This window comes from Balaenoptera musculus, chromosome 1, assembly GCF_009873245.2.
Source record: "Balaenoptera musculus isolate JJ_BM4_2016_0621 chromosome 1, mBalMus1.pri.v3, whole genome shotgun sequence".
NCBI classification, from domain to species: domain Eukaryota; kingdom Metazoa; phylum Chordata; class Mammalia; order Artiodactyla; family Balaenopteridae; genus Balaenoptera; species Balaenoptera musculus.
The window spans coordinates 36,056,072-36,079,502 of NC_045785.1; the positions used below are offsets into that span (position 1 = coordinate 36,056,072).

General features: G+C 54.2%; 1 protein-coding gene across 1 annotated transcript; it reads left to right on the plus strand.

Annotated features, from left to right (window-relative positions):
* The first annotated feature begins 2,483 nt into the window (after positions 1 to 2,483).
* On the plus strand, positions 2,484 to 22,335 carry IPO13 (importin 13). The gene is made up of 20 exons (XM_036873326.1): positions 2,484 to 3,295; positions 5,072 to 5,808; positions 10,999 to 11,139; positions 11,230 to 11,371; positions 11,464 to 11,630; positions 11,833 to 11,953; positions 12,040 to 12,187; positions 12,628 to 12,809; positions 12,895 to 12,921; positions 13,094 to 13,228; positions 13,392 to 13,535; positions 14,848 to 14,928; positions 15,471 to 15,608; positions 15,800 to 15,896; positions 18,840 to 18,892; positions 21,144 to 21,210; positions 21,299 to 21,357; positions 21,510 to 21,599; positions 21,891 to 22,072; positions 22,163 to 22,335. The coding sequence occupies exons 1-20, from the start codon at positions 3,212 to 3,214 to the stop codon at positions 22,257 to 22,259; spliced, it is 2,892 nt and encodes a 963-aa protein (XP_036729221.1). The 5' UTR covers positions 2,484 to 3,211; the 3' UTR covers positions 22,260 to 22,335.
* Positions 22,336 to 23,431: the final 1,096 nt, after the last annotated feature.

Consider the following 23,431-nt stretch of genomic DNA (forward strand, 5'->3'; position numbering starts at 1 on the left):
TGCAGGAATTACTGTTCTTATTTTTTATAAAGTGAGTTTCAGAAGAAGTCAAGGTCTTATGGCTAGAAAGAGGCAGAGACAGGTTTTGAACACAGGCCTAAGTCCAGAATTTGTTCTCTTAACCCTCCCCCCATCCCCCTACCTGCACAATGAGATGTCAGTATCAGGGCCAGGCATTTCACACCCCCATGCACAGACCTGGAATCAGTTACTTTATTTTGACTTCCTGTTTCCTCCTTCCAAATCCCCCCTGCCTCTACTCTTTCCCCCTTCAACGTATCATACTATAGATACATTTTTCTAAAATGCAAATCCAATCATCACTGCCCACTTGAAACCCCATGATGGTTTCATTTTGCACTTAGGATAAAGTGTAAACTGTTCCCCACTGAGTCTACTGTTCCCAACTTGTCTTTCCAACCTCATCCCTTCTCCCTTCCTCACCCCCACAGACATCCCCTTAAAGCGAGCACAAATTACTAGCTATAATTAAAACATTTTCTTTTTTTTATATATATAAATTAATTAATTATTTTTGGCTGCATTCGGTCTTTACTGTGCGTGGGCTTTCTTTTTATTTATTTATTTAAATTTATTTATTTATTTATTTATTTTTGGCTGCATTGGGTCTTCGTTACTAAGCATGAGCTTTCTCTAGTTGCGGCGAACAGGGCTACTCTTTGTTGCGGTGGGCGGGCTTCTCACTGCGGTGGCTTCTCTTGCTGTGGAGCACGGGCTCTAGGTGTGCGGGCTCAGTAGTTGTGGCTCGTGGGCTCTAGAGCGCAGGCTCGGTAGTTGTGGTGCACGGGTTTAGTTGCTCCGCGGCATGTGGGATCTTCCCGGACCAGGGCCCGAACCCGTGTCCCCTGCACTGACAGGTGGATTCTTAACCACTGCACCACCAGGGAAGCCCTCAAACATTTTCTTTATAAAGATTTGTTGAATGACTAGATTCCCACTGGGCTCTGCTTACCAGATAATCAAGCTCCCTCCTCCCCAGTCTCTCGCTGTTCTTCAAGCTCAGATCAAGTTTCTCCTCCTCAGGGAAGCCTTCATCCACCTTCTCAGGCCTCAGCGGCTATAGCCAATGCCAGCTTCCTCCACTGAACACAGAGTACAGAGGTCTTTTCCCTTTTGATTTTTTTTTTCCCTGCTGGGATAGCTGGCAAGTGTTAATAAAAGGTGAGGTGGAGGGGTAAGGGGTAGAGACTACTGGGGTCTGCGGCCAACCAGATCTGTGGCTGATCTCTGCTACCCTGGCTGTGTGCTCAGGGACAAGATAAGCTCAACTTTCCCCAACTTCAGCTTCCTCATCTGAAAATGGTGAATGAAAATACCCACCACAGAGTTGTTGACAGAATTGGACCTAAGGGGCACTTCCTTGATGGCGCAGTGGTTAAGAATCTGCCTGCCAATGCAGGGGGACACGGGTTCGATCCCTGGTCTGGGAAGAGCCCACATGCCATGGAGCAACTAAGCCGGTGCGCCACAACTACTGAGCCTGCGCTCTAGAGCCTGCGAGCCACTACTGAGGCCGCGTGCCACAACTACTGAAGCCCGCGCACCTAGAGCCAGTGCTCCTCAACAAGAGAAACCGCTGCAATGAGAAGCTCGCGCACCGCAATGAAGAGGGGCCCCCGCTCGCTGCAACTAGAGAAAACCCACGCACAGCAACGAAGACCCAACGCAGCCAAAAAATACATATAAATAAATAAATTTAAAAAAGAAGAATTGGACCTAAGGTATGTAAAGTACTGTTCCTAGCACTTAAATGTGAGCTATTCTTATTTTAATTACTCATAAAGGAACATTGCTCTCAAGAACCCGATGAAATTCTCCAAGCACTGTCCATGGTATGTGGTTTCCCAGTTGCTCACTGGGTGGCCCCGAGAGCCATCCTTTTTTATTCCTGAGGCGCGCCAAGCCCCCTTTCTTCTCAGGGTAGTGCGGACGCCTTCCCAGACGGCCCCTTTCCTGGGCCCCAGGTCGGGCCGCCAGCGAAGCACCGGAGTGACCTCTGCCCCCCCGCCCCCCACGCCCCACCCCCACCAACATGTACCTTATCCTCCAGCCTGGGTTCCCAGCTCCACCCACCGGCCCCTTGAGTCACGTCCTCCTATGAAGCTGTCCCGCAGCGCCTCCCGCCGGTCGGACCTGGAGTGCCTGTTGGCCGCGGTAGGCCTGGGGCTGGCGGGGCTCAGCGGGTCCCGAGCCCACGTGCTCCCCGCCTCCGCCGCAAGGCGCCGCCCTCCTGCTGGGCGCAATCCGGACTACATTTCCCAGGGTGCGCAGCGGCGGGGGCCTTGGCTCGGCGGGGGCCTCGAGCGGCGCGCCGCTCCGCCGCCTGCTCGGGAGCACGCGGGCTGGAGCGAGGACAGGAACGAGGACCCGGAAAGAGTTTCCGCGCTTTTCCGCTGGGCCGTGCTCGGCTGTGCCGTGCCGGGTCGTGCCAGGGCAGGCGCGGGATGTGGGGGAACGGCCTCTGAGTCGGCGGTGCCGGGGACAGGCGCTCGGGGCAGCCCGCGCCTCTCTGAGGTCCCCGCCCCGTCCCGGCCGGGCCAGCTCGCTTGTCAGTCAGTGGGGCGGAGGCAGCGGCGGTAGAGGGGCCGGAGCCGGGCGGTGAGAAGAGCGCGGGCCAGGCCGAGCGGTGGGGACCTGCCACAGCCCCTTAACTCCACGGACTCTTCGCCCCAGACTTGCGAAGCTGTACCCCCTGCGCTTCGTTGGACGCCTCCGTAACCCGCGAAGGGCTCTCTTCCCCCGTAGCCTCCCACACCCGTGACCTCTTCCTAGGACCCGAGAGCTCACTCATAAGAGGGTGTTGTGGGTACAGGCCATCGACCCTGTGACCCCTCACGGGCCAGGACCTTGGTTTCCCTCAGGCCTCCCTCCCCTATGACTCCGTCCTCATAGCTTCTGGGGACAGAGCCCTGACCTACCACCAGGACCCCTGCCTGCGAACTCCTCACTGACGGCTTCCTCCTAGGAGTCCCCCTCAGTGGGTCTCCTCCTAAGAGCATCCCTTTTGGCCTCTGGCAAGCCCCCCCGCCAAACGAGGTGGGGAGGCCTCGGCAGCCATGCTCGCCCTGGGCCCCCTGTCACCCCACCACTCCCTGGGCACCGAAGCCGGAGTCTAGCAGGGGGCCAGCAGCCAAGAGGCTGGGGCAGGAGACAGGTCACGGTCCACCTCCCTGCTGGGGAGGGAGCAAAGATGGAGCGGCGGGAGGAGCAGCCCGGGGCTGCAGGGGCTGGAGCAGCACCAGCCTTGGACTTCACTGTGGAGAACGTGGAGAAGGTATGAGGGCCCTGGGGTGGGCACTCCAGTGACAGAGCAGAAGTTCTGGGGACTGACACTAATGCCAGAGCCCAGGCTTGGGCTGGGTGCCCGTTGGGATGGTGCCTCCAGAGCACCTGGCATTTGCTGTCTCTCTGGGCAGGCAGGACAGCAATGTAATGGTGTCTTAATAGGCTATTTTTGGCTTTCCTTAGACATGGGTCCTCTGTGGATATTCTAGGGTCTTGGGGTGGTCCTTCCAGGGTGCTGACGGTTTAGACCTCCAGCCAGACTGGCTATTCTCCAGCTCCACGGGAACTGCATGAGCAGTGCAGTAAGAAACCGAGGACCCGGGAGACCTGCAGCTCTGTCTCCAGAAACCATAGTGATATTGAGCCATACTGGACCTGTTTTGTTGAGCCAAGGGCTCAGAAAATAATCTGGAACTAAAACAATCTGGGTTATGTTTTCACTCTTCCTTGGAGATGGGTCCTTCCTTTATTGGATCGAGGCCAGACCACTCCTGGGCAGGCAGGAGTAGGGTTGGCCCCCTTTGTTTTGTGCTGGGTCCAAGGAGCCTGGTCCTGCTGGCAGCTTCAGAGTTCCTCCCTACTCACCTGCCCACATGGCTTCCTGCCATGGCACTCCCAGGTTCCCCCACTGCCCAGTCCGTCTTTTCTGAACTGCTTCTCTGTTTCTTTTCTGGGTTCTGCCCCCAGAGGCCTGGAACGCAGAAATGCATTTTCCCTATGATGAATGGGGAGATGGGGCTACCTTGCTGGAAAGCAGAGAATGGTTGCAGATGTTCGTTTGTTATTCTTGAGCCCCGTTTACCATACTCAGTAGTGAGGATGTGTCTCTCTGCTTCTGTTCTCTGCCTGCCGCAGCATCCCTGAGGGTCCAAACAAGGGACAGTGGCCATAACTGGCTGTCAGGGATACAGACAGGGCTAAGTCTACTTGGATGGAGCCTGCTTAGGGGGTGAGAGTCCTAGCCTCACTCTTCCACCCCCTGGGGCCGGGCAGCGTTGGCATGGTGGCGTACTGTTCCATGTGCTACCAGGGAGATAAACCACTGTTTTCTTACTGTGTGAAGTCCTAATGGAATTGGGACCCTGGGGACTTGGCTAGTTGAAAGCTCCAGGCTAGGTGTTTGCCAGGGCTGCAGGCCAAGACTTCTCTGGACCAGCTTTTTGGACCCTCTCATGTGCTCTCTGAGGAGTGTTCTCACCCTCCTCTCCAGTTTGTCTCTGCCCTAGGGCTGCCTGGCAAAGTCTTAGTCCTGCTCAGATTTCACAATGGCTTTGGTGCCAGCATCTGGAGTGACCTAGGGATGATCCTGGGGGAGCTAAATGGAGCTGTTGGAGTAGATGAGAGCAGCTGTGCCTGGGAGGGTTGGGGGGGCCCCTCAGGCTGTTTCATACTCTTCTCAGGTTTAGCTTCTTCCCTATGGAGCCATTCCTTCCACCTGGGCCTTGCCCTTTACTTCAGGTGCTTCCCTTTGGGGAACTCGGCCTCCTCTTTTGCTGCTTTCCTATGGAAGTTCATTTTCTGAACCCATAATGTTTTGCTATAAGGAGAAGAGATTATGGTAGAGCATGGGCAAAGTTCAGGCACTCAAGTTACCGGCAGCACTCCAGGCCCAGGAAACACTGCAGAGCCCTGAGCTCTCCCTTCCCGCTCAGCCCCCCAGTCAGAAAGAGAGAGCAGTCTTGCAGGACCAAGTCCTGCCCTCTGTTCTGGGCTCTGGCAGGATCCAGAGTAGCCAGCACCTGCTCAGTCCTGTGTTGTCCTGCAGGCGCTGCACCAGCTCTACTACGACCCCAACATTGAGAACAAGAACCTGGCTCAGAAGTGGCTGATGCAGGCCCAGGTCTCCCCACAGGCCTGGCACTTCAGCTGGCAGCTCCTGCAGCCCAACAAGGTGCCTGAGATCCAGTACTTTGGGGCCAGTGCCCTGCACATCAAGATCTCTCGCTACTGGAGTGACATCCCCACTGACCAGTATGAGAGTCTAAAGGCACAGCTCTTCACCCAGATCACCCGCTTTGCCAGTGGCTCCAAGATTGTGCTGACTCGGCTGTGCGTGGCACTGGCCTCGCTGGCTCTCAGCATGATGCCTGACGCTTGGCCGTGTGCTGTGGCAGATATGGTGCGGCTCTTCCAGGCTGAGGACTCACCGGTGGATGGCCAGGGCCGCTGCCTGGCCCTGCTAGAGCTGCTGACAGTGCTGCCCGAGGAGTTCCAGACCAGCCGCCTGCCCCAGTATCGCAAAAGCCTGGTGCGGGCCAGCCTGGCAGTGGAGTGCGGGGCTGTCTTCCCGCTGCTGGAGCAGCTGCTGCAGCAGCCCAGCTCACCCAGCTGTGTGCGTCAGAAGGTGCTCAAGTGCTTTTCCAGCTGGGTGCAGCTGGAGGTGCCCCTGCAGGACTGTGAGGCACTCATTCAGGCTGCCTTCGCTGCTCTGCAGGACTCGGAGCTCTTCGACAGCAGCGTGGAGGCCATCGTCAATGCCATCTCGCAGCCTGATGCCCAGAGGTGAGCCAGTCCTCACCTTCCGGAGGTGGACAGCCTGCTTGGCCAGCCATGCATCCATCCATCCATTTGTTCAGTAAACACTAATTGAGTGCCTACTGCATGCCTGGTCCTATGCTAGAAATAGGTCCTATGCTGGAATCAAACAAGACATGGTTCCTGTCCTTATGGTTCAGAGAGGGAGACAGACATTAGACAACTAACCATGTAATGAATTATTCAATGAAAATGTTTGACTCTCCCTTCTCTTTCTCTCAAACATGCAGTCACAAAGTCCTGGTGTTCTGCTTCTGACTATATTGTGTATCTGTTTTTTCCATTTCCACTACCACCACCCTGGTGTAAGCTGTCCTCATCCCTCTCCCCAGAATACTGAGGGGCTTCCTCACCAGTCCCCTGGTTTTCACACTTATACCCTTCATTGCCCACCCAGTACCCAGAGCAATCCTTTAAAAATGAGGATCTAATCTTTCCTTTCTGCTCAGAAATCTCCAGTAGGTCCTCACTGCTCTTAGGATAAAGTTCAGAATCCTCGATGTGATTCACAGGGGCACTGCACAACATGGCGTCCCCAGCCTTGTCTCGTGCCGTGCTCCCTGCTTTCTTCACTCTCACACAATCTCTTCAGTTCTGTGAGTGTCCCAGGCTCCCCCTAGCCTCTGAACCATCACATGTACTTGTCACATCACTGCTGCTTCAGCTGAAACTTCACTTCCTTAAGGAAGTCCTCATGATTTTTAAGACTCAGTTTGGTCTCTATTATTTTATCTTAGAGCTCCCAGTGTGTTTCCTTCTTAGCCCGTAACACAGTTTCATTATAAATTAATGTATGTCTCCCCATTAGTCTCTCAGCATTGTGAGGACAGTTACTCTGTCATTTTATTTTGTCACACTGTACCTGGCAGCACTTGGTAGCATTCATTATTTTTTGAACGGTTGAAAAGTAAGAGTTGCCTGAGTGGTGAGGGACGGGGGTGGGGGAGGGGGAGGTTGGAAGTGGAGGGAGTGTTCCAGGCTTCGGGAGCTACAGCAGGTGCAAAGGCCTGTGGTGGGCAGCACCGCTGTACATTCAAGGACCCGAAACAAGGTGAGTGTAATGAGATGCTTCTTCAGCAAGTGTTGCTTGAGCGTCTGTTTACGTGTGGGGCCCTGGGCTGAGCACAGGGAGCCTAAAGATGGGTTGATTTCTGCAGGATAGGGGCTCACAATCTAGTAGACACTTGGGTGGGCAAGTAGAGCCTATGTGATGAGCGCTCTAATGGAGGGAGCTGGTGGCTGTCAGAACCCAGAGGAGGCATTTAACCCAGTCTGAGGGTTATTAAGGGCTTCCCAGAGAAAGTGACAATAGAGCTGTGCTTTGAAGGCTGTGTAAGAGTTAGCCAGATGGAGGTGATGGATATGAGGAGGACCTTCCAGACAGATAGAAGAGCCCAAGCAAGGGAAGGGTGTGAGAGAGCCTGGTGAGTGGGTGTGATTAGACAGCAGAGTATAAGGGCCAGTGGTAGGAGATCCAGGCCCAGATCATGCAAGACCTTGTTGGCCAGGCTTAAGATTTTGGTCTTCATCCTGAGGATGATGTAAAGCTATTAAAGGATTGTAAGCAGAGAAAATGGCATGATGGGATTTTTGGTATAAGTTGGATTGGCCAGGGCAAGACTGGAGGCCTGACACTTCACACACATTTCAGAGAAAAGGCTTTGGGAATGCTTGGTAGAACCAGAGGGGACGATACCACTGAAAGAGATGGCCTGGGGAAGTGGTTGATAGCTCTAGCCTTGTCATCAGTCTGAGTTTGAATCCCAGAGGGTTTGCTTCCTAGATCTGAGACCTTGGGCAAACCACTTTTAAGCCTCAATTTCTATCATCAGTAAAATGGGTGTGATCATATTACAGAGTTTAAGTAGGATAATGTGCCCAGGGCCTGCCCCTGGTATTCTGTGGAGAATATTTTGGTATGACGATTAAATAAGAGAATGTCTGTGAAAGGTTTAGCATGGTTCCTGGATACTCCATAAACGGCAGTCACTAGTATTTGGTATCATTACCGCATTGGCAGTTAGTACGAGCCCTTTCCCATGGCTTCTCAGGTTTTCCAACTTCAGGTGGGTACCAAGTCCCAGGTCAAGGCCTTTCTTGGCTGGCTGGACTCAGACAGTTGGTGGCTGAGGGGAATTGGCAGGGCCAGTGCGTGGGTGATGTGGGGTGTCCTTGGATACACCCAGGTTTACCCGGCTAGCCAGTCTGCCAGTCCCGAGGGCTTTGGCAGGTAATTGATGCCTCTTCTCCTCTGAACGAATGAGCGAGCAAGGAGCCAGTGAGGGAACCTATAGCCTCCTGAGCGCCCATTGGCTGCAGCCCCCTTGGTTGCTTAGCAACTCTCCCCATTTTCTCAACTCTGCTCCCAGAGCTCTAATTGCAGGTCTGGGCTGAGCTCAGTGTGAGTGGCAGTCAAGGAGTCCCAGCAGCCCTGCCCTGGCAGCTCGAGCTGACCAACAGGAGCCAGGCCTTTTGAACCCAGGCTCAGCCATGGTGCTTAAAGACATCCTCTCTATCTCCCTCCCCCAAACCTAGAAGCCTCAAGGCCTCAGGCCCGTGTCTGCTCACAGGTCTCAGGCACAGGTGCCCAGGTGGTAGGAAATCTATGCAAGAGTTTCACCCCATGGGTGGGCCGCATCCAGCCTGGAGTCAGTGTCGGGCCTTGCTCTGTCTAGTCTGTTTCCTAGCTTTGGCTTGAGAAAGTCACCTTTAGTGGCTTTGACTTCTGGGTCATCCAGCCACTACCTCCCCAGGTGTCCTGACGTCAGCTCTCTCCTTGGCTGAGTTTGCACTCAAGTCACCATTTTCCCACCCCTCCACAGCTGCTGCTGCTTGCCTGGCGCTCTCTCCTTTGAAAAAAAAATTTTTTTTCCAGAGATTTGTTGTTAATCCTGGAAAAGCTTTTCACTGGGGGCTGGGGAAGGGAAAGAAGGTGAATTAGACAGGCTCTTGGGAGCTCCCATCAGTTAGAACTTGAGATATGGGCTGAGATCTGCATAGATCCTTTGGGGAAATTCAGGTTGGGCCTTGAAACAGAAGCAGATCTATAGCTGTGTAAGGAGCTGTCTTAGCCTGGAATCTGTCTCTAATTTGTTCTGTGACCTTGAGTAATATTCTGAGCTCTACTGGGCTATACTCTTTGATTTACCCTATTATGAGGTATAGATGAGACAAATTAAGAACTTTCGTTGAGTACCTACCGTGCACATGAATTTTGAAGGTGTGAGAGAACCTTGGAATACAGTGGGGATGCTGTGAGGGTAGGGCACTACCTCCTGCCCCTGTCTCAGCTACTGGGGAGTTTGCGGGCCATGGCCTTGGCCCTGCCCCTACTCATTGTGCCAGAGTCTGGTCTGAAGGTGCCCATTGTCTTGTGGTGCAGCCCGTGTCAGGGCCATGAGACCGAAGCTATCCCCACTGTCTCCAGGCAGCACCCTCTGGAGCTGTCTCTGGGCTGCGGGTATCCTGGTATGGACGTCTTGTCCCACCAGAACCAGGATGTGGAGAAGGCCAACATCCTGGACTGGTTGCCTCTTGTCCTTCTCATCCTCCACCTAAGGTTATGGGGCTACCTCCTAGCACCCTGCTTGGGGCAAGTCCAGAGAGAACTCCTTCTGGACCCTCAGTAACCGCTGCCCTCCATAGATTGCTATGGTGACTCTATGATTGACAGCAGAGGGATCCCCCCCCTCGAGAGTATCACTTCTCTGCTTAGTCTCATCTCCACAAAGCAGGTTTCTGGGAATGGAGCTAGCCTTCTCTCAGCCTCCTTTGTATACTCTGCTTCCTCTGCTCCTTCTTTAGGCATCGTTGTGCTCTTTTCTCTCATTCAACACTTTCTTCTTGGGCAGTTCTCATCTACTCCCATTGCCGTTTGCTGATGTTTCCAAAATCTATGTCTCTTTCTCTGACCTCTCCATCGGGCTTCAGGTTTTTATCTCCAACTCTCTGGACACTTCTACCTGCCTATCTCACCAGGTACCTCTGATTCAACATGCCTAACATTGAACTTACCACCTTCTGGCCTCCCATTAAATTTATTACTGTCCCCCTCTACCCGTTCCTCCAGGTCTCAGTAAATACCTCCAGCAATGAGAGTTGTTCTTGACTCTTCCCCATCCTCATATCCCTATTTTGCCTCTAAGCTCCCTCTGAGTTCATCATCTGCTTCTCTCCCTTCCTTACTGCCACCAGAGTCCTTAGGAGTTAGGATTTGGTGGTAGGGGGTGGAGTGGAAGGTGGAGGTTGATGCTCTCAGGAGCCGTTGCTGCCCTCTAAAGTCTTTAACAGGACTCCTCAGCCTGTGTTACCTCTTCTGTCTGCCATCCTTGTTCAGTCTCCCCTGACACTGACTGTATTAGTTTCCTAGAGCTGCCATAATAAAGTGCCACACACTGGCACACACAACAGAAATTTATTGTCTCACAGTTGTGGAGGCTAGAGGTCTGAAATCAAGGTGTCAGCTCCATCTGAAACCTGTGGGAGAATCCTTCCTTGCCACCTCCTAGCTTCTGGTGCTTTGCTGGCAATCTTTGGTGTTTCGCTCGGCTTACAGCTGCATAATTCCAGCCTCTGCCTTTATCATCACATGTCATTCTCCCCGTAGGTCTCTGTCTTCACATGAATGTCTTCTTTTAAGAACACCAGTCATATTGTATTAGGGCCACCCCCTACTCTGTGTTCTAATCTACAATGACCCTATTTCCAAATCAGGTCACATTCTGAGGTACTGGAGGTTAGGGCTTTAACACATCTTTTCTGGGGGGACACAATTCAATCCATAACAGTCTGTTCTCTGGTCCCCCAAAATTTGTCCTTCCCACATGCAAAACGCATTCACCTCATTCCAACCTCCCCAAAAGTCTTAACCCATTTCAGCATCAACTCTGAGTCTAACTGGAGGACACAAGTCCACCCATAACACTTACCTTCTCGTACTTCCTTCCCAGAATTCTTCTGGAAGTCTCTGACCTAAGGTTCTTCTCAAATTGGGCAGCATCAAACCTGCCGTGTAGGCCCTGACCTCTTTTTCGCTTTGGGTTTGATGTGGGAAGGAAGGGGGGCTTTGATGGACGACAGGGAAATTGTGCCTTTCTCTCAAAGCTGGTGGGGGATGGGCAGACAGCTATGATGGGTCTCCTCACCTCATGCCTCCAGGTATGTGAACACACTCCTGAAACTCATCCCGCTGGTACTGGGACTGCAGGATCAACTGCGACAGGCAGTGCAGAATGGGGACATGGAGACCTCCCATGGCATCTGTCGCATTGCTGTGGCCCTGGGCGAGAACCACTCCCGGTGAGGAGAGGAGCAGCTGGGGGTGGGATAGTAGGGCCCTCTAAGAAGTGGGGGAGGTGGAATGACCTCCCCATGTCTCCTCCCTGCCAGGGCCTTGCTGGACCAAGTGGAGCACTGGCAGAGCTTTCTGGCCCTTGTCAACATGATCATGTTCTGCACGGGCATCCCTGGCCACTTCCCTGTCAATGAGACCACCAGCTCCCTGACCCTCACCTTCTGGTACACGCTGCAGGTGTGTCATGTGACCTTCAGTAGGACTGGGCCGTGATGGAAGAAGGTGGATCAGGGGCTTCTGTGGCTAACTCTCCTCCCTGGCTCTCTCAGGATGACATTCTGTCCTTTGAGGCAGAGAAGCAGGCTGTGTACCAGCAGGTATACCGGCCAGTCTACTTCCAGCTGGTAGATGTGCTTCTGCACAAGGCCCAGTTCCCTTCTGATGAAGAATATGGATTCTGGTCCTCAGATGAGAAGGAGCAGTTCCGAATTTACAGGTGATGGTAGCAGGCCAATCCTAGCTCTAAAGGGAGTCCTGAAATAATGAAGGCAACGAGGGGAGGGGCCCAAGGCCAGGCCCTGAATCCTGGGCCTCCTTTCTCTATAGGCACTTTGGCAGGGCTCTGAGGGAACTGGGGTGGGCTCCTGGGCTTGGGGGAAGCATCCAGGCGGTGCATAAGACCTTTATCTGCTTCTCAGGGTGGACATCTCAGACACGCTCATGTATGTCTATGAGATGCTGGGGGCCGAGCTGCTCAGCAACCTCTATGACAAGCTGGGCCGTTTGCTTACCAGCTCAGAGGAGCCCTACTCCTGGCAGGTACCTCCCCAGCCTGATTCCCTCAGCCCTCCCAGACCTGTCGCACCCTCCTCCTCAGCCAAGCCAGTGGCATCCTCTTTTCCCAGCACACAGAGGCCCTGCTCTATGGCTTCCAATCCATCGCGGAGACCATCGATGTCAACTATTCTGATGTGGTGCCCGGGCTCATTGGCCTCATCCCACGGATCAGCATCAGCAACGTGCAGCTGGCGGACACTGTCATGTTCACCATCGGTGAGACCTGGCACACACCCATGAGCACATTCCCAGAGCCAAGGCACACATCCCCAGCCACAGCCAGCCTGCTGGGCCCTATCCAAAGTGGGAGACATACATGCCCACACACACAATCAGAACTGCAGCCAACTGACTGTCCTGGCAGGTCTAGGGGTCCTTGCTGCAGTGCACTGAGCTGCAATTCAGTGAGGCTAGTTCACTGTCACTGAAATAGCAGCGCTGGGCCTCTACTGCATAACTCCTTCCTGCTTCTCAGGTGTAAGGCTCATGTTTAAGCATGTGCGTGCATGTTTGCCCATTCAGTCCTCTGAATGAGCAGCGCTCCGTACAGGGGCTGCAACTCCACACTGCCAGGAGCTCTGCCTGCCTCACAGGGACATGGTACACAGCCAGCCTGGCCTGCCTCAGATGTCTTGCCTTCTCCCTTCTTCCCCCAGGAGCTCTGTCTGAATGGCTGGCTGACCACCCTGTCATGATCAACAGCGTTCTACCCCTAGTACTGCATGCCCTAGGCAATCCCGAGCTCTCTATCTCTTCTGTGTCCACCCTCAAGAAGATCTGCCGAGAATGCAAGTATGACCTGCCGCCCTATGCTGCCAACATCGTGGCTGTCTCCCAGGTACGCGGGGGCCCTGGGTGTGTAGCTGGGCCTCAGGGCACACTCTGCTCTGTGCTGACACCGTATTCCTTCTTTTTTTCCCCAGGATGTGCTGATGAAACAGATCCATAAGGTGAGTTCAAAAGTTTCTAAGGGGCTCCTTGGGGTATTGTGGGGAGCTGTAGAAATCCCATCTTCTGCCTTTGCGCCTTATTCTCTGTTCTCGGAACCTTCCCCAAGAGGTTCATTCTTCCCACCCACAACCAGGTGTGTCTGGGACTGACCCTCGATGTTCTGCCCCACAGACGAGCCAGTGCATGTGGCTGATGCAGGCACTGGGCTTCCTGCTGTCGGCCCTACAAGTGGAGGAGATCCTTAAAAACCTGCACTCGCTCATCTCGCCGTATATCCAGCAGCTGGAGAAGCTGGCAGAGGAGATAGTGAGTGAGCTGGTGTACGCGTGCGTGTGTGCGTGTGTGCGGCTGGGGAGCAGCAGTGGGACTATGGGGCTTCCCTTCGTGTTGGCTGTGACTGCTGAGGGGTGGGGCTTGAGCTGGCAGTCAGGGCTGGGAGACCCAGAGCTTGGTTCTCTTCTCCCTGTAGCCTAATCCCTCCAACAAGCTGGCCATTGTCCACATCTTGGGGCTTCTCTCCAACCTCTTCACCACGCTGGACATCAGTCATCATGAAGATGATCATGAAGGCTCTGAGCTCCGGAAGCTGCCAGTGCCGCAGGGACCCAACCCTGTGGGTGATGTTGTCATTGCTATTGCCTGCCCCCCACCCCTGTGGGAATGTCATAGTCACCCCTGAAGTCTACGGGTAATATTGTCATTGTGTCCCTGGCCCCATGGGGCATGATGCATTTGGTCCTCTGACCCTGTGAATGACCCTACCATTGCCCCTTGCTCTGTAGGAAGTGATGTCATTGTCTCAGTCCTGTGGGTGATGTTGTCTTTGTCCCCCCCCCCCAACTGGGGTGGTGTTATATGGTGTTATAGTGTTTCCTTCTCCCCATGGGGGACACCGACATTATGCTACAATCCCAAAGTGATGTAATTATGGACCCCTGTTTAATCCCCAACTCTGTGAGGCCTTCTACTTCAGCATTCGCTGTCCCCTACGGGCACTCCACATGTAATGGTTCTTGCCTTTGAGTTGCTCCTAGTCTAGAAGAAATACATGTAAACAGATTGTCACAGAGCAGTGTGATAAGTACTGTGGTAAGCTCGGGCACAAAAGGGATTGGGATGCCCACTTACAGGCTGTTTGGTCTGGGACAAGCCTCAGCTTCCCATTCAGAACTATGAACATCAGGATATCTGGTGCTCATCTCTTAGAACTGTGCTGGACAGCAGGGGTGGTCTTGATTGAAAGTACTTTGCATACCGTAAAGCTCTGTACAGATGTGAGGGACTGCTTTGGTCATTGTTCCAAGTATCCACTCCAGGGTTTCTCCTGGAGAAAAGGAAACCACAGTATCCTGGTCCCTATACTCAACTCCCCACCCCAGTTTCAGTTACCCTTTTGGCTCCAGACCAAACCGAGGCCACTGCCCTCCCACAGAGCCCCTTCTCCTATGGTAGTCATCATCCTGCCTTCCCTCACCTCTCAGGACCTCAGGCTGCTCTCTGCTCCACCATGAGCTGCCCGTATCTACGCATCCCCTGGGGCTCTCTACCCTAAGCCTATCTGGGTGAGACAGCATCTCTGCTTCTTCAGGGGCTAGCCCATAGGCCTTTGGCACTAAAATACTTTTACTGAGCAGAAGTAGATAGGGAGTGACTTTTTAAAAAGGTTATCTTCTGAAGCACTCGTAAGATGCCTGCTTTGCAGTTTGAGGCTTCCTCTAAGGTGATCCCCAGAATTCAGGGTATCCTCTTTCATTCATGGGAATTCAGCAAAGCACTCCTGCCCCCAGGGTCCCGTGCACTGAGTCCTTAATGTGCAGTCTGGGGTAATAGGTTCAAACTTCTGGCCTACTTCCAGCTACTGAGTAGTCCTTCTTGGGTGGGTGAGAGTGGTGGTGGGGGCACCTCACTTCTTCCTTTGTCTTCAGGTGGTGGTGGTACTGCAGCAGGTCTTCCAGCTTATCCAGAAGGTGCTGAGCAAATGGCTGAATGATGCCCAGGTGGTGGAGGTGAGTCCTGACCCTTGCCATCAGCCCCTGTGGTGACTTTGCTCAGAGGTGGAGCAGGAAGAAGGTGTTGCCGCCCCACCTCGGCTTGAGATGACCTGGAGGAAGTAAAGGAGATGAATCCTGCCCCATAGACACAGGGAATCTCTGGGGAAGACATTCAGAGCTCCCCAGCGTCACAAGAAGTGCTCGACCCAAGGACTGATGCTGGGGCTGAGTGACAGGGATCCATTTCAGCATCAGACACCTGCCTTGGTTCTGTTCAGTTCAGAAGTTTCTCACTACTGTTGCTCCCTGAGAGGCAATGGTGAGGATGTAAGTAGCAAGAGCTAAGTTACAAATTTCCATCCTCAGCCCCTCTGAGAAGGGCCTTTTAGCCTCCTGCCTTCCAGGGTGAGGGTCAGACTTGCCTACCTTCCTTGGTTCGCAGAGCCAGGCAGGGCTTGTAGGTAAGGGCCCATTTTTAGGCCTCCTCTGTGCAGGGCCTCAGTTCTGCTCCAGTCAATGGTGACTTGCTGACCAGGGCCCCTTTGCTTTCTTCCCAGGCGGTGTGCGCTATCTTCGAGAAGTCAGTTAAGACGCTGCTGGATGACTTTGCCCCCATGGTGCCACAGCTGTGTGAGATGCTGGGTCGGATGTACAGCACCATCCCTCAGGCCTCCGCTCTTGACCTCACTCGACAGGTGGGCCTTCTGGGGGATGCAGCGGTGTTTGAGATGTCATCCCAGGCAGAGATCTGACACAGGGGTTGGGCGGGTGGGTGGAGTGGGGTGGATGGCTTCTCTGGCAGGGGTTCTCACCTGCATCCCAGGGATGTTGGCCTGTCCTGGTGGGCCAGGGCCTCAGCTGACCAGCATTCCCTGCTTTGTTGTAGCTGGTCCACATCTTTGCTCATGAGCCTGCCCACTTTCCCCCAATTGAGGCCCTCTTCCTGCTCGTCACCTCCATCACACTCACCCTCTTCCAGCAAGGTAGGTCCTGACCAGGGTCTCTGCTGCTGCCGCCACTGCCACTGCCTCTGCTTCCCCAACTGGGGAGCCAAAGCTGCCCACTCTGTTCCCTTCTCTCCCCTGAGTTGCACCTGGGACTTGATGGGAAACTAACGGGATCAAGCACAGCACAGTTGTCACCTTACAGATAGTTGACACCTTAGGTTGAAGTGGACAAGAGAGTGAATGATGTCTTCTACTGGCCTGCTGGACTCAGGGCCAGTCTGGATGTGGGGGAAGATGGGGCTGGAAGCTCTGAGGGACTTGGGGCACCAGGCTGACTCCATTTCCTTTGGGATAGAATGAAAAGTGGAGAGAGCGTGGCTTCGAAGTCAGATAGACTTAGATTCTAAGCTCATCACCACCAACTAGTTGTGTGACCTTGGGCAAGTCACTTACCTTTTCAGAGCCTTCATTCCCGTATCTGTGAGATGGAGATTTTCAGATACTCGATAGGATTGTTACAGGTATTAAAGTAGCATCTTCTGGGCCCCTGGCTTGGGGTTTTTGCACACGATGTACTCAGTGATTGCTGGTCCTTTCCCTACATTGAGACTTATTCCTTTCTAGGCCAAAATCCTTTGGCTGTGGTCCCAGCGCCCCATTCATTCACTGCGACCCTCTGCCTGAGAGAAGTTGGGAGCAGGGGTCTCCAGGCTTCCCCTGCTGCCTAACCCAGGCTTCTCACTCGGAAAGGAAACAGTGTTGTTCTTCCAGCCTCCTGAGTTTTGCCTAGATTTGTGGTCACAGGTTTGAGGCTCACCAGGAGTCTCAGCTGGAGCTAGAGTGCTCTCTGCTTCTGTCCTTGGTGTCTGGTCCCATGACGCTGGCCTCTGCTCTGGTGGGCCATGGGTAGTTTCCAAAGTGGGGAGAAACCTGAGCCAGAAACCCGGATGTGGTCATCCTCAGCGCCACCTCTCCCCCTCCTCGTATCCAGCTGGGGACAAGTCGTGGTGGACCTTCAGCCTGCCCACTTCTCCCCACCCTCCACGGCCACTGCTTCAGTGTAGGTTGCCATCTGGATCAGCTCAGCAATCTTCTAACTGGTTTCCTTGACATCTGCCCTTCTCCAATTCATTCTGCACCATGCAGCTGTAATATTTTTTATAAGACACAAATCTGAGCATTTTCGCTCCCTGGCTTAAAGCCCTTCTTTTGCTCCCCATCACTGTGGGGTTATCGTCCCACTGCCCTCCACGTGACATAGCTCCTGCCTACTTCTCAACGTCCATTCCTGAATGGCTCCAGCGGTTCAGCCACCCTGATTTTTCCTCACCGTGTCCCGTTTAATCCCTATGCCTTGCTCCTCTGCCTGGATTGCCCTGTGCCCTTTACTGGGTGAGCTCTTGCTCCTCCACGCCTTACCCATGCATCAGTCCTCAGAAGCTCCTCTGAGGCAGAGCTGGGTGCTTCTGACCTTGTGCCAAAACTGCATTGGGCATGCACTGCTGATACAGCAGTGATCACACTCAGTAAGCAGCTCCCATGTCTGTCTCTCTCCCTGGACTAAGCCCCTCAAGGGCAGGCTTGGCTCTCTTCCCTCTGCGTCCGTCAGAACAAGGCTAGCATAGAGTAGGCACCAGACGCTGTTGAAGAAAGGAGGACGAGGGCTCCTTGCCCTTGGAGCCTTTCTTCCTCACTGTCCGGCCCACCTCTAGCAGGGTGGCTGCTGAACGCCAGACCTGCCGTCTGCAGGGCAACCCAGGCATGGGGCACACTGGGCTTCATTTTCCAAGACTTGAGTAACTTGGGGCACAGATGTGGAAGGGATGGGCTTTATCAATGGCTCCTCACAGCCCGAAGGAAGCCAGGGAGAGATTATTATCAACTTGACAGTCGGGGAAACCGAGCGTCTGTGGCTTGCGCAAGATCACACAGCTGCTTAGTGGTGTCTCAGGCAGGGGTTCCTGCAGCACCTCCTCCTGAGAGTGGAGCGGCGGGCAGGACCTCCAGGCACACGCCTCGTCCTTGCCACAGGTGTCCTCAGAACTGGAAGCAGAGTAGTGTCCAACATCCTATCTGTTGGGCTTGTTGGTTGTCTTACAGGACAGGATGGTCCCCTCACCTGCTATGCTGTCCCAGCCTTGCCATACTTTCCTCGGGCTCTGCCCTCCCACCAGACCGTGGGGTGACTGGTTTCCCTCTTTCCTCGTGCGTCCAGATGGTGGGAGCTGGTGGTCAGCCCTGAGCCTGGCTCTCTGCTGGGTCTGTGTCCATGTGGAGGGGCTTTGTGGGTGGGGCTCTCATTTTTGGCCTCATGATGCAGTTCCCTCCCCTAGGCCTTGCCAGTGGCTTGCCCGGCCATCCCCACAGCATATGGGGCACTGCAGTACCCAAGAAAGAGTCTTTTGGTTTAAGAGAACCCAACAGATTCCTTTCTTTGGCTAAACCAAGAGCCCTAAGGCCGTGGAAGGGAGGGGGCGCCTGCTCAGACCATGATACACGGGCCTTTCCAGGGCCTTCAGCCAGGCCTCCAAAGGCAGTACCAAGGACCGACCTCCCACCAGCCCTGCCCTCCTCTTTGAGGGCTAGTGATGGGGAGGTATGTGCTAGGAAGCAGTGTAGGGCCACTGCAGCGTGCCAGAGGCCACAGCAAGAGTCTGGGGGCTGTTTGTCCAGCTACGTGGTGGCCAGCGTTGCTCGAGCATCGCAGGGTCACTTGGGGACTGACCTGAGGAGGAGTGGGGAGTAGGTGGAAGGCCCCTCGGGAGGGAGCTGGGGCAGACCGTCCTTCACTTTGCCGTCTCTTTCTGTTGGGCTTCTCCCAGTTCATGGTTTTTGTATGTTTTGTTTCTTTATCTTGCTTCCTGCTGCTCATGTGCCCCCACGCTGTCTCCCTGCAGGCTCTCAGTCCCACATAACTATATGAGGTTGAGTTGCTGTTTGTATAATTTTTTCTTAAGTTCCATCTTTATTATATTTTAGGGCCCAGGGATCATCCTGATATTGTTGATTCATTTATGCAACTCCTGGCACAGGTGTGTTTTAGTTTTATTCATTCACGTTCTGTTCTCTCTCTTTCTCTTTCTCTTATGTTGAAATTCAATTTAAGCCTATTTTTAGCTTTCTGTTGACAAATTTTTTTTTTCTGTTCAGTTGAATAGAGTTTCTTCATCTGTTTCCGTGGAAGTTGACAACCCAACATCCTCTTTTAGTGCCCCTTTGCCTCAACTAGCTCAGTCCTCCACAGAGACCAGGGAGAGGCTGATCCCGAAGGGAGGGAGCTGGGCTGGCCTGGGGGGTGGGGAAGGGAGGGGGTGGTAACTGTGCCCAGCAGCTCCTGTGGGGCTGGGGTGGTCGAGGAGTTCAGGGGCAGGACCGGAGTTGAAGGGCCTGGGGTTCACTGTCCCCGTGCTCCTGCCGGGAACTGCCTGCCTCAGTGCCCCCAGCCTGCTCTCGAGAGGTAGGCTGGGAGGAGCTCCGAGGGAGGGGCCGAGCTGAATGTGCTGCGGTGGAGCCCAGAGCTTGGCTGTCGCTGGGCTGGCAGACAGATCCTGCTGCTGCTGGGAGGTGGGGTGCTGGCTTCATTGTGAGATGCGTCTGGTGTGTAAGTGTGTCAGACCTTACTTGTATGTTTTGAGTTTGGTTTGGGAAGGGAGCAGAAATCACGTGGCTGCCGTAAGTAGTACGTGTATTGTGTTGAGTGTTGGGATAAACGTGTAGTTGAAGTGTGGGCCTGTGCATTGTTGCGTGTTGTGTGTTGTGCGTTAGGCATTGATGGAGTTTGAATATTGATGCGTGTTGGAGGCGTGTGTGTTGGGCTGTGGGAGTGTGTGTTATGGAGGTTAGGCGTATGTACGGCAGTGGTGTGTCTGTGTTAGGGGTTGTATGTTTGAGAAGATATATGTGTCGGGCTGTGGGAATGTGGGGTTAGTATGATGGGGGTTTCTATGTGTCAGGAAGTTCCTGTTAGTTGGGGGTTCCCATGGATGGGGTAAATGGTGTGTTTCTTTGCTTAATCACTGCACAAATATTTTTTGAGTGTTTAATACGTGCTTGGTAGTCTGCTAGGTGCTGAGAATATAATCGTGAGCAAAAGCAGGCACTGTTCTTACTGTCTTAGAACTTAACAGTCTAGTGGAGGGGGCGCAGGAGGAGTGGGAACGGGTGGTGTGTCCTGGGCCTGGGTGGACATGTGTGGAGGTATCCATGAGGGTGCATCTTTGGGGTGAGGGCGTTTGATTATGTATTTGTGCCTGTGCGTGGGGAGAGTGCACGTGCTGGGAAACCAGGTGGGACGAGGGTGTGGGCGTGTGGACATGGTTTGGGGACGTGGTGGGGTGGGATGTGAATATGTAGTGAGGGTGTGTAGCAAATGTGGTAGAGTGGTGTGTACAAGGGACGTGATAGAGGTGTGTGATAGAGGGTAAGTAGGGCGTTTCAAGTGAGGGTGCATGTGGGGCTGTGTGCACAAGAGTAAACATGGGGGAGTGGAAGGTATGTGAGGACTGGAGGGTTAGGGGTCGATGTGGCACGCATTGGGGGGCTGCTGGGGAACAGCAGTGCTTGATGACTGGGGGAGCTGTGCAGAGCATCTCCTGTGACCTCAGGATGTGCCAGTCATGCCCTGGTACCACTTGGGGTGGGCTCTCTGCCCCTATACTCCGTCCACTCCCCCTGACATGGCAGCCCTGGCTCCTGGGCTGGGTATAGAGGAGAAGGGCCTGGACACAGGATATCCTGGGTGAAAGGTGGGGCCGTGGCTCCCAGGCTTCTGCCCTGCTTTTCCTCTTCCTAAGCTGGAGAGTGTCTAGGAATGCAGGCGGGACGTAGGAGGGGGGCTATTAGACTGGGCTCCATGTCCAGCTGCCATCTCTTCTTCCTGCTGCCCTGTTAACAAATCCAGGGGGCCTCAACTGCCTCTGTGAATCAGAGTGAAGTCACTGCTGGCAACCTGGAGCCTGCAGGAGGTCTGGCCCTGATGGTGGGAGGTGGGGAGTGAGGTGTTTGATCAGGGGTGACTTGGGACCCAAACTTTTGCATTATGACTCCCAACCTGTCTCATATACCTGTGCGTTCATGTACACATACATGTACGTAGCATCCCTTGGCTGCTCCCCTCCTGACCTACTGAGCTCTGGAGGGGTCTGGGTCCCCCAGAGACGGCTGGGTGGCTGGTGTTGACAGCCTCTACTTGCGGTGTGTGAACTTGGGGTCTGGGTGGCAGGTGAGTGGGGGGATGGTTCTTGGAGTTGGCTGGGCTGGGCTTACCAGCTCCACCTCCTGCAGGCTCTGAAGCGCAAGCCAGATTTGTTCCTGTGTGAACGATTGGACGTCAAAGCTGTGTTCCAGTGTGGTAAGTGGGGCCAGGTGCACAGGTGGGCCTGGGGCCCCTTCGGGAGGATCCTTGAGACCCATCTAATCTGCCTCTGCCTCTCCCACAGCTGTGCTGGCCCTCAAGTTCCCCGAAGCACCTACTGTCAAGGCCTCCTGTGGCTTCTTTGTGAGTCCCATGCTGACCCCTAACCCGCCACCACCCCTATACCTAGCGCACCCTGCCCAGGACTCTAGAGGGTAGAGGTGTGGTATGCAGGTCTTGTCTCCAGGGGGACGAGGGAAAGAGCTGGGGCTGACGGGCCTCTCCATCCTCTGTAGACAGAGCTGCTGCCTCGGTGTGGGGAAGTAGAACCTGTGGGAAAGGTGGTACAGGAGGATGGCCGTATGCTGCTCATAGCAGTGCTGGAGGTGAGATGGAGCAGGTGTGGGGGGTTTGATGGGGGTTGGGTGGCCCTCACTGTTGGGGCAGCTGCCTTCCTGGGGAGCTTGAGCCTTGGTTCCCTAAGCTCTTGTTTCTCCGTCAAGTAAATGGCTGGAAGTTGTTGGGTTTCTGTGAGGATCAGCTGGCTCTTGAAAAGCAGCGCTCACCTGTCATATGCACTTTGGCTGAGGAACTGTCTGGGAGTGGGTGGGTGTGGCTAGGCACCCTTGCTGCAGAAGGGGCAAGGCCCTGGTGTGCTGAGAACCTGTCTCCCTCAGGCCATTGGGGGCCAGGCCTCCCGCAGCCTCATGGACTGCTTTGCCGACATCCTGTTTGCTCTGAACAAACACTGCTTCAGCCTCCTGAGTGTGTGGATCAAGGAGGCACTTCAGTCACCTGGTTTTCCCTCTGCCCGCCTCAGCCCTGAACAGAAGGACACCTTCAGCCAACAGATCCTTCGGTGAGCAGAGCTGGCAGGGCCTGGGCTTGGGTCAGGGGGAAGAGGAGGCATGGTGGATGGTGCTAACTTGCTCTCCCTTCTCTCCTTCAGTGAGCGAGTAAACAAGAGGCGGGTGAAGGAGATGGTGAAAGAGTTCACACTGCTGTGCCGGGGGCTACATGGCACAGATTACACAGCTGACTACTGAGGGGCGCCCCCGTCCCACCCACACCTCTTCCTCACCCCTTCCTATCCCCAAAGAGTAAACTTGAACCTTCACTGCACTGCTGTCTCTGCTTCCTTTCCACTGCCACCATCACCTAACTGGGCGACCTCAGAAGACCTGGGGGAAGGATGGGAGGATGCTTGGACCCAGGCCTTGGTAGGGTGTGGTGGGGCCAACCTCTCGCTCCTGGGGTGGAAGGGGCACTGCTATAGCCAAGTTGCCTAGGCTGGAGCCATTCCAGATACTGCAGATGCCCTTGGGGTAAGTGGGGACTGCAGTAGTGTCAGCAACCCCCCCCCATTAAATTAGTCCCAGCGTTTATGCATGCATACGTTTACTTAATCAACAATGCTGAGTACTAGGCCCCTAATTCTGCCATGCCTTGTTCTGTCTGAACAAAAGCTGATCTAGTCCATAGCTACCATGCTAACTAAGCTGCGAGAATGGGACCAGTGAGGAAGGCTGCATGAAGGAAGTTTCATTTCTGAAGGGAATGGGAGGTTTCCGAGGTAGAGGACTTGGGGACTTGAGCTGGCAGTGAGGTGAGGCTGGGCTCAGTTGGGAGGGAAGAAATGGAGAATGGCTTTGAATTCCAGGGTGTATTTCTTGTGTGGGGGTTATTAAGGCACCCGGACTTGCACTTGGTTGAGGAGAGGTATAGAAAGCGGGGCTGAGCATGTGGGGGAGGAGATACAGTGGACCCCAGAGGAAGAGGAAGGCAGGCCCTAGTGTTGTCTGCAAACCCATAGCTCCCCAACTCTATGGTACCTGACCAGCACGTGATGGTCAGGGTTTGGTCAGGACCAAGGACAGCTCCCGGCCTGCTGTTGCTCTCCTCCCTTAGCAGGGTTCCCTCCCTTTCTGTCTCAGCCATAGTTCCACCCTGGCTGCCTCTCAGGCACCCCAGCCATCTCTTCAGTAAGATTGCAAGAGCAGGACTGGGTTCTCCTGAGCCATGAGTCTCCTTGGAAGTGTTAGGAGAACTGGTTACTCCCACGATCGTCTCACTCTTTCTCCTGTTCTTTTCCCAACCTCTGCGCAAATTCTGTGTCCTCCATTCTTCATCCTCATTCAATCTCTTCCCACACCAGCCAGCATCAGCCCCCCTTTCATGTCATCCCCTGAGGTCACTCTGTCCCCTTTCCCTTACCCCT

What these genes read in the sequence shown, in the direction of transcription:
- IPO13 (XM_036873326.1), top strand. Translation starts at nt 3,212, where the DNA reads ATGGAGCGGCGGGAGGAGCAGCCCGGGGCTGCAGGGGCTGGAGCAGCA. An exon ending in CCTTCTGGTACACGCTGCAG is followed by an intron (nt 11,372 to 11,463) that starts GTGTGTCATGTG and finishes TGGCTCTCTCAG; the next exon opens with GATGACATTCTGTCCTTTGA. An exon ending in TTATGCAACTCCTGGCACAG is followed by an intron (nt 18,893 to 21,143) that starts GTGTGTTTTAGT and finishes CACCTCCTGCAG; the next exon opens with GCTCTGAAGCGCAAGCCAGA.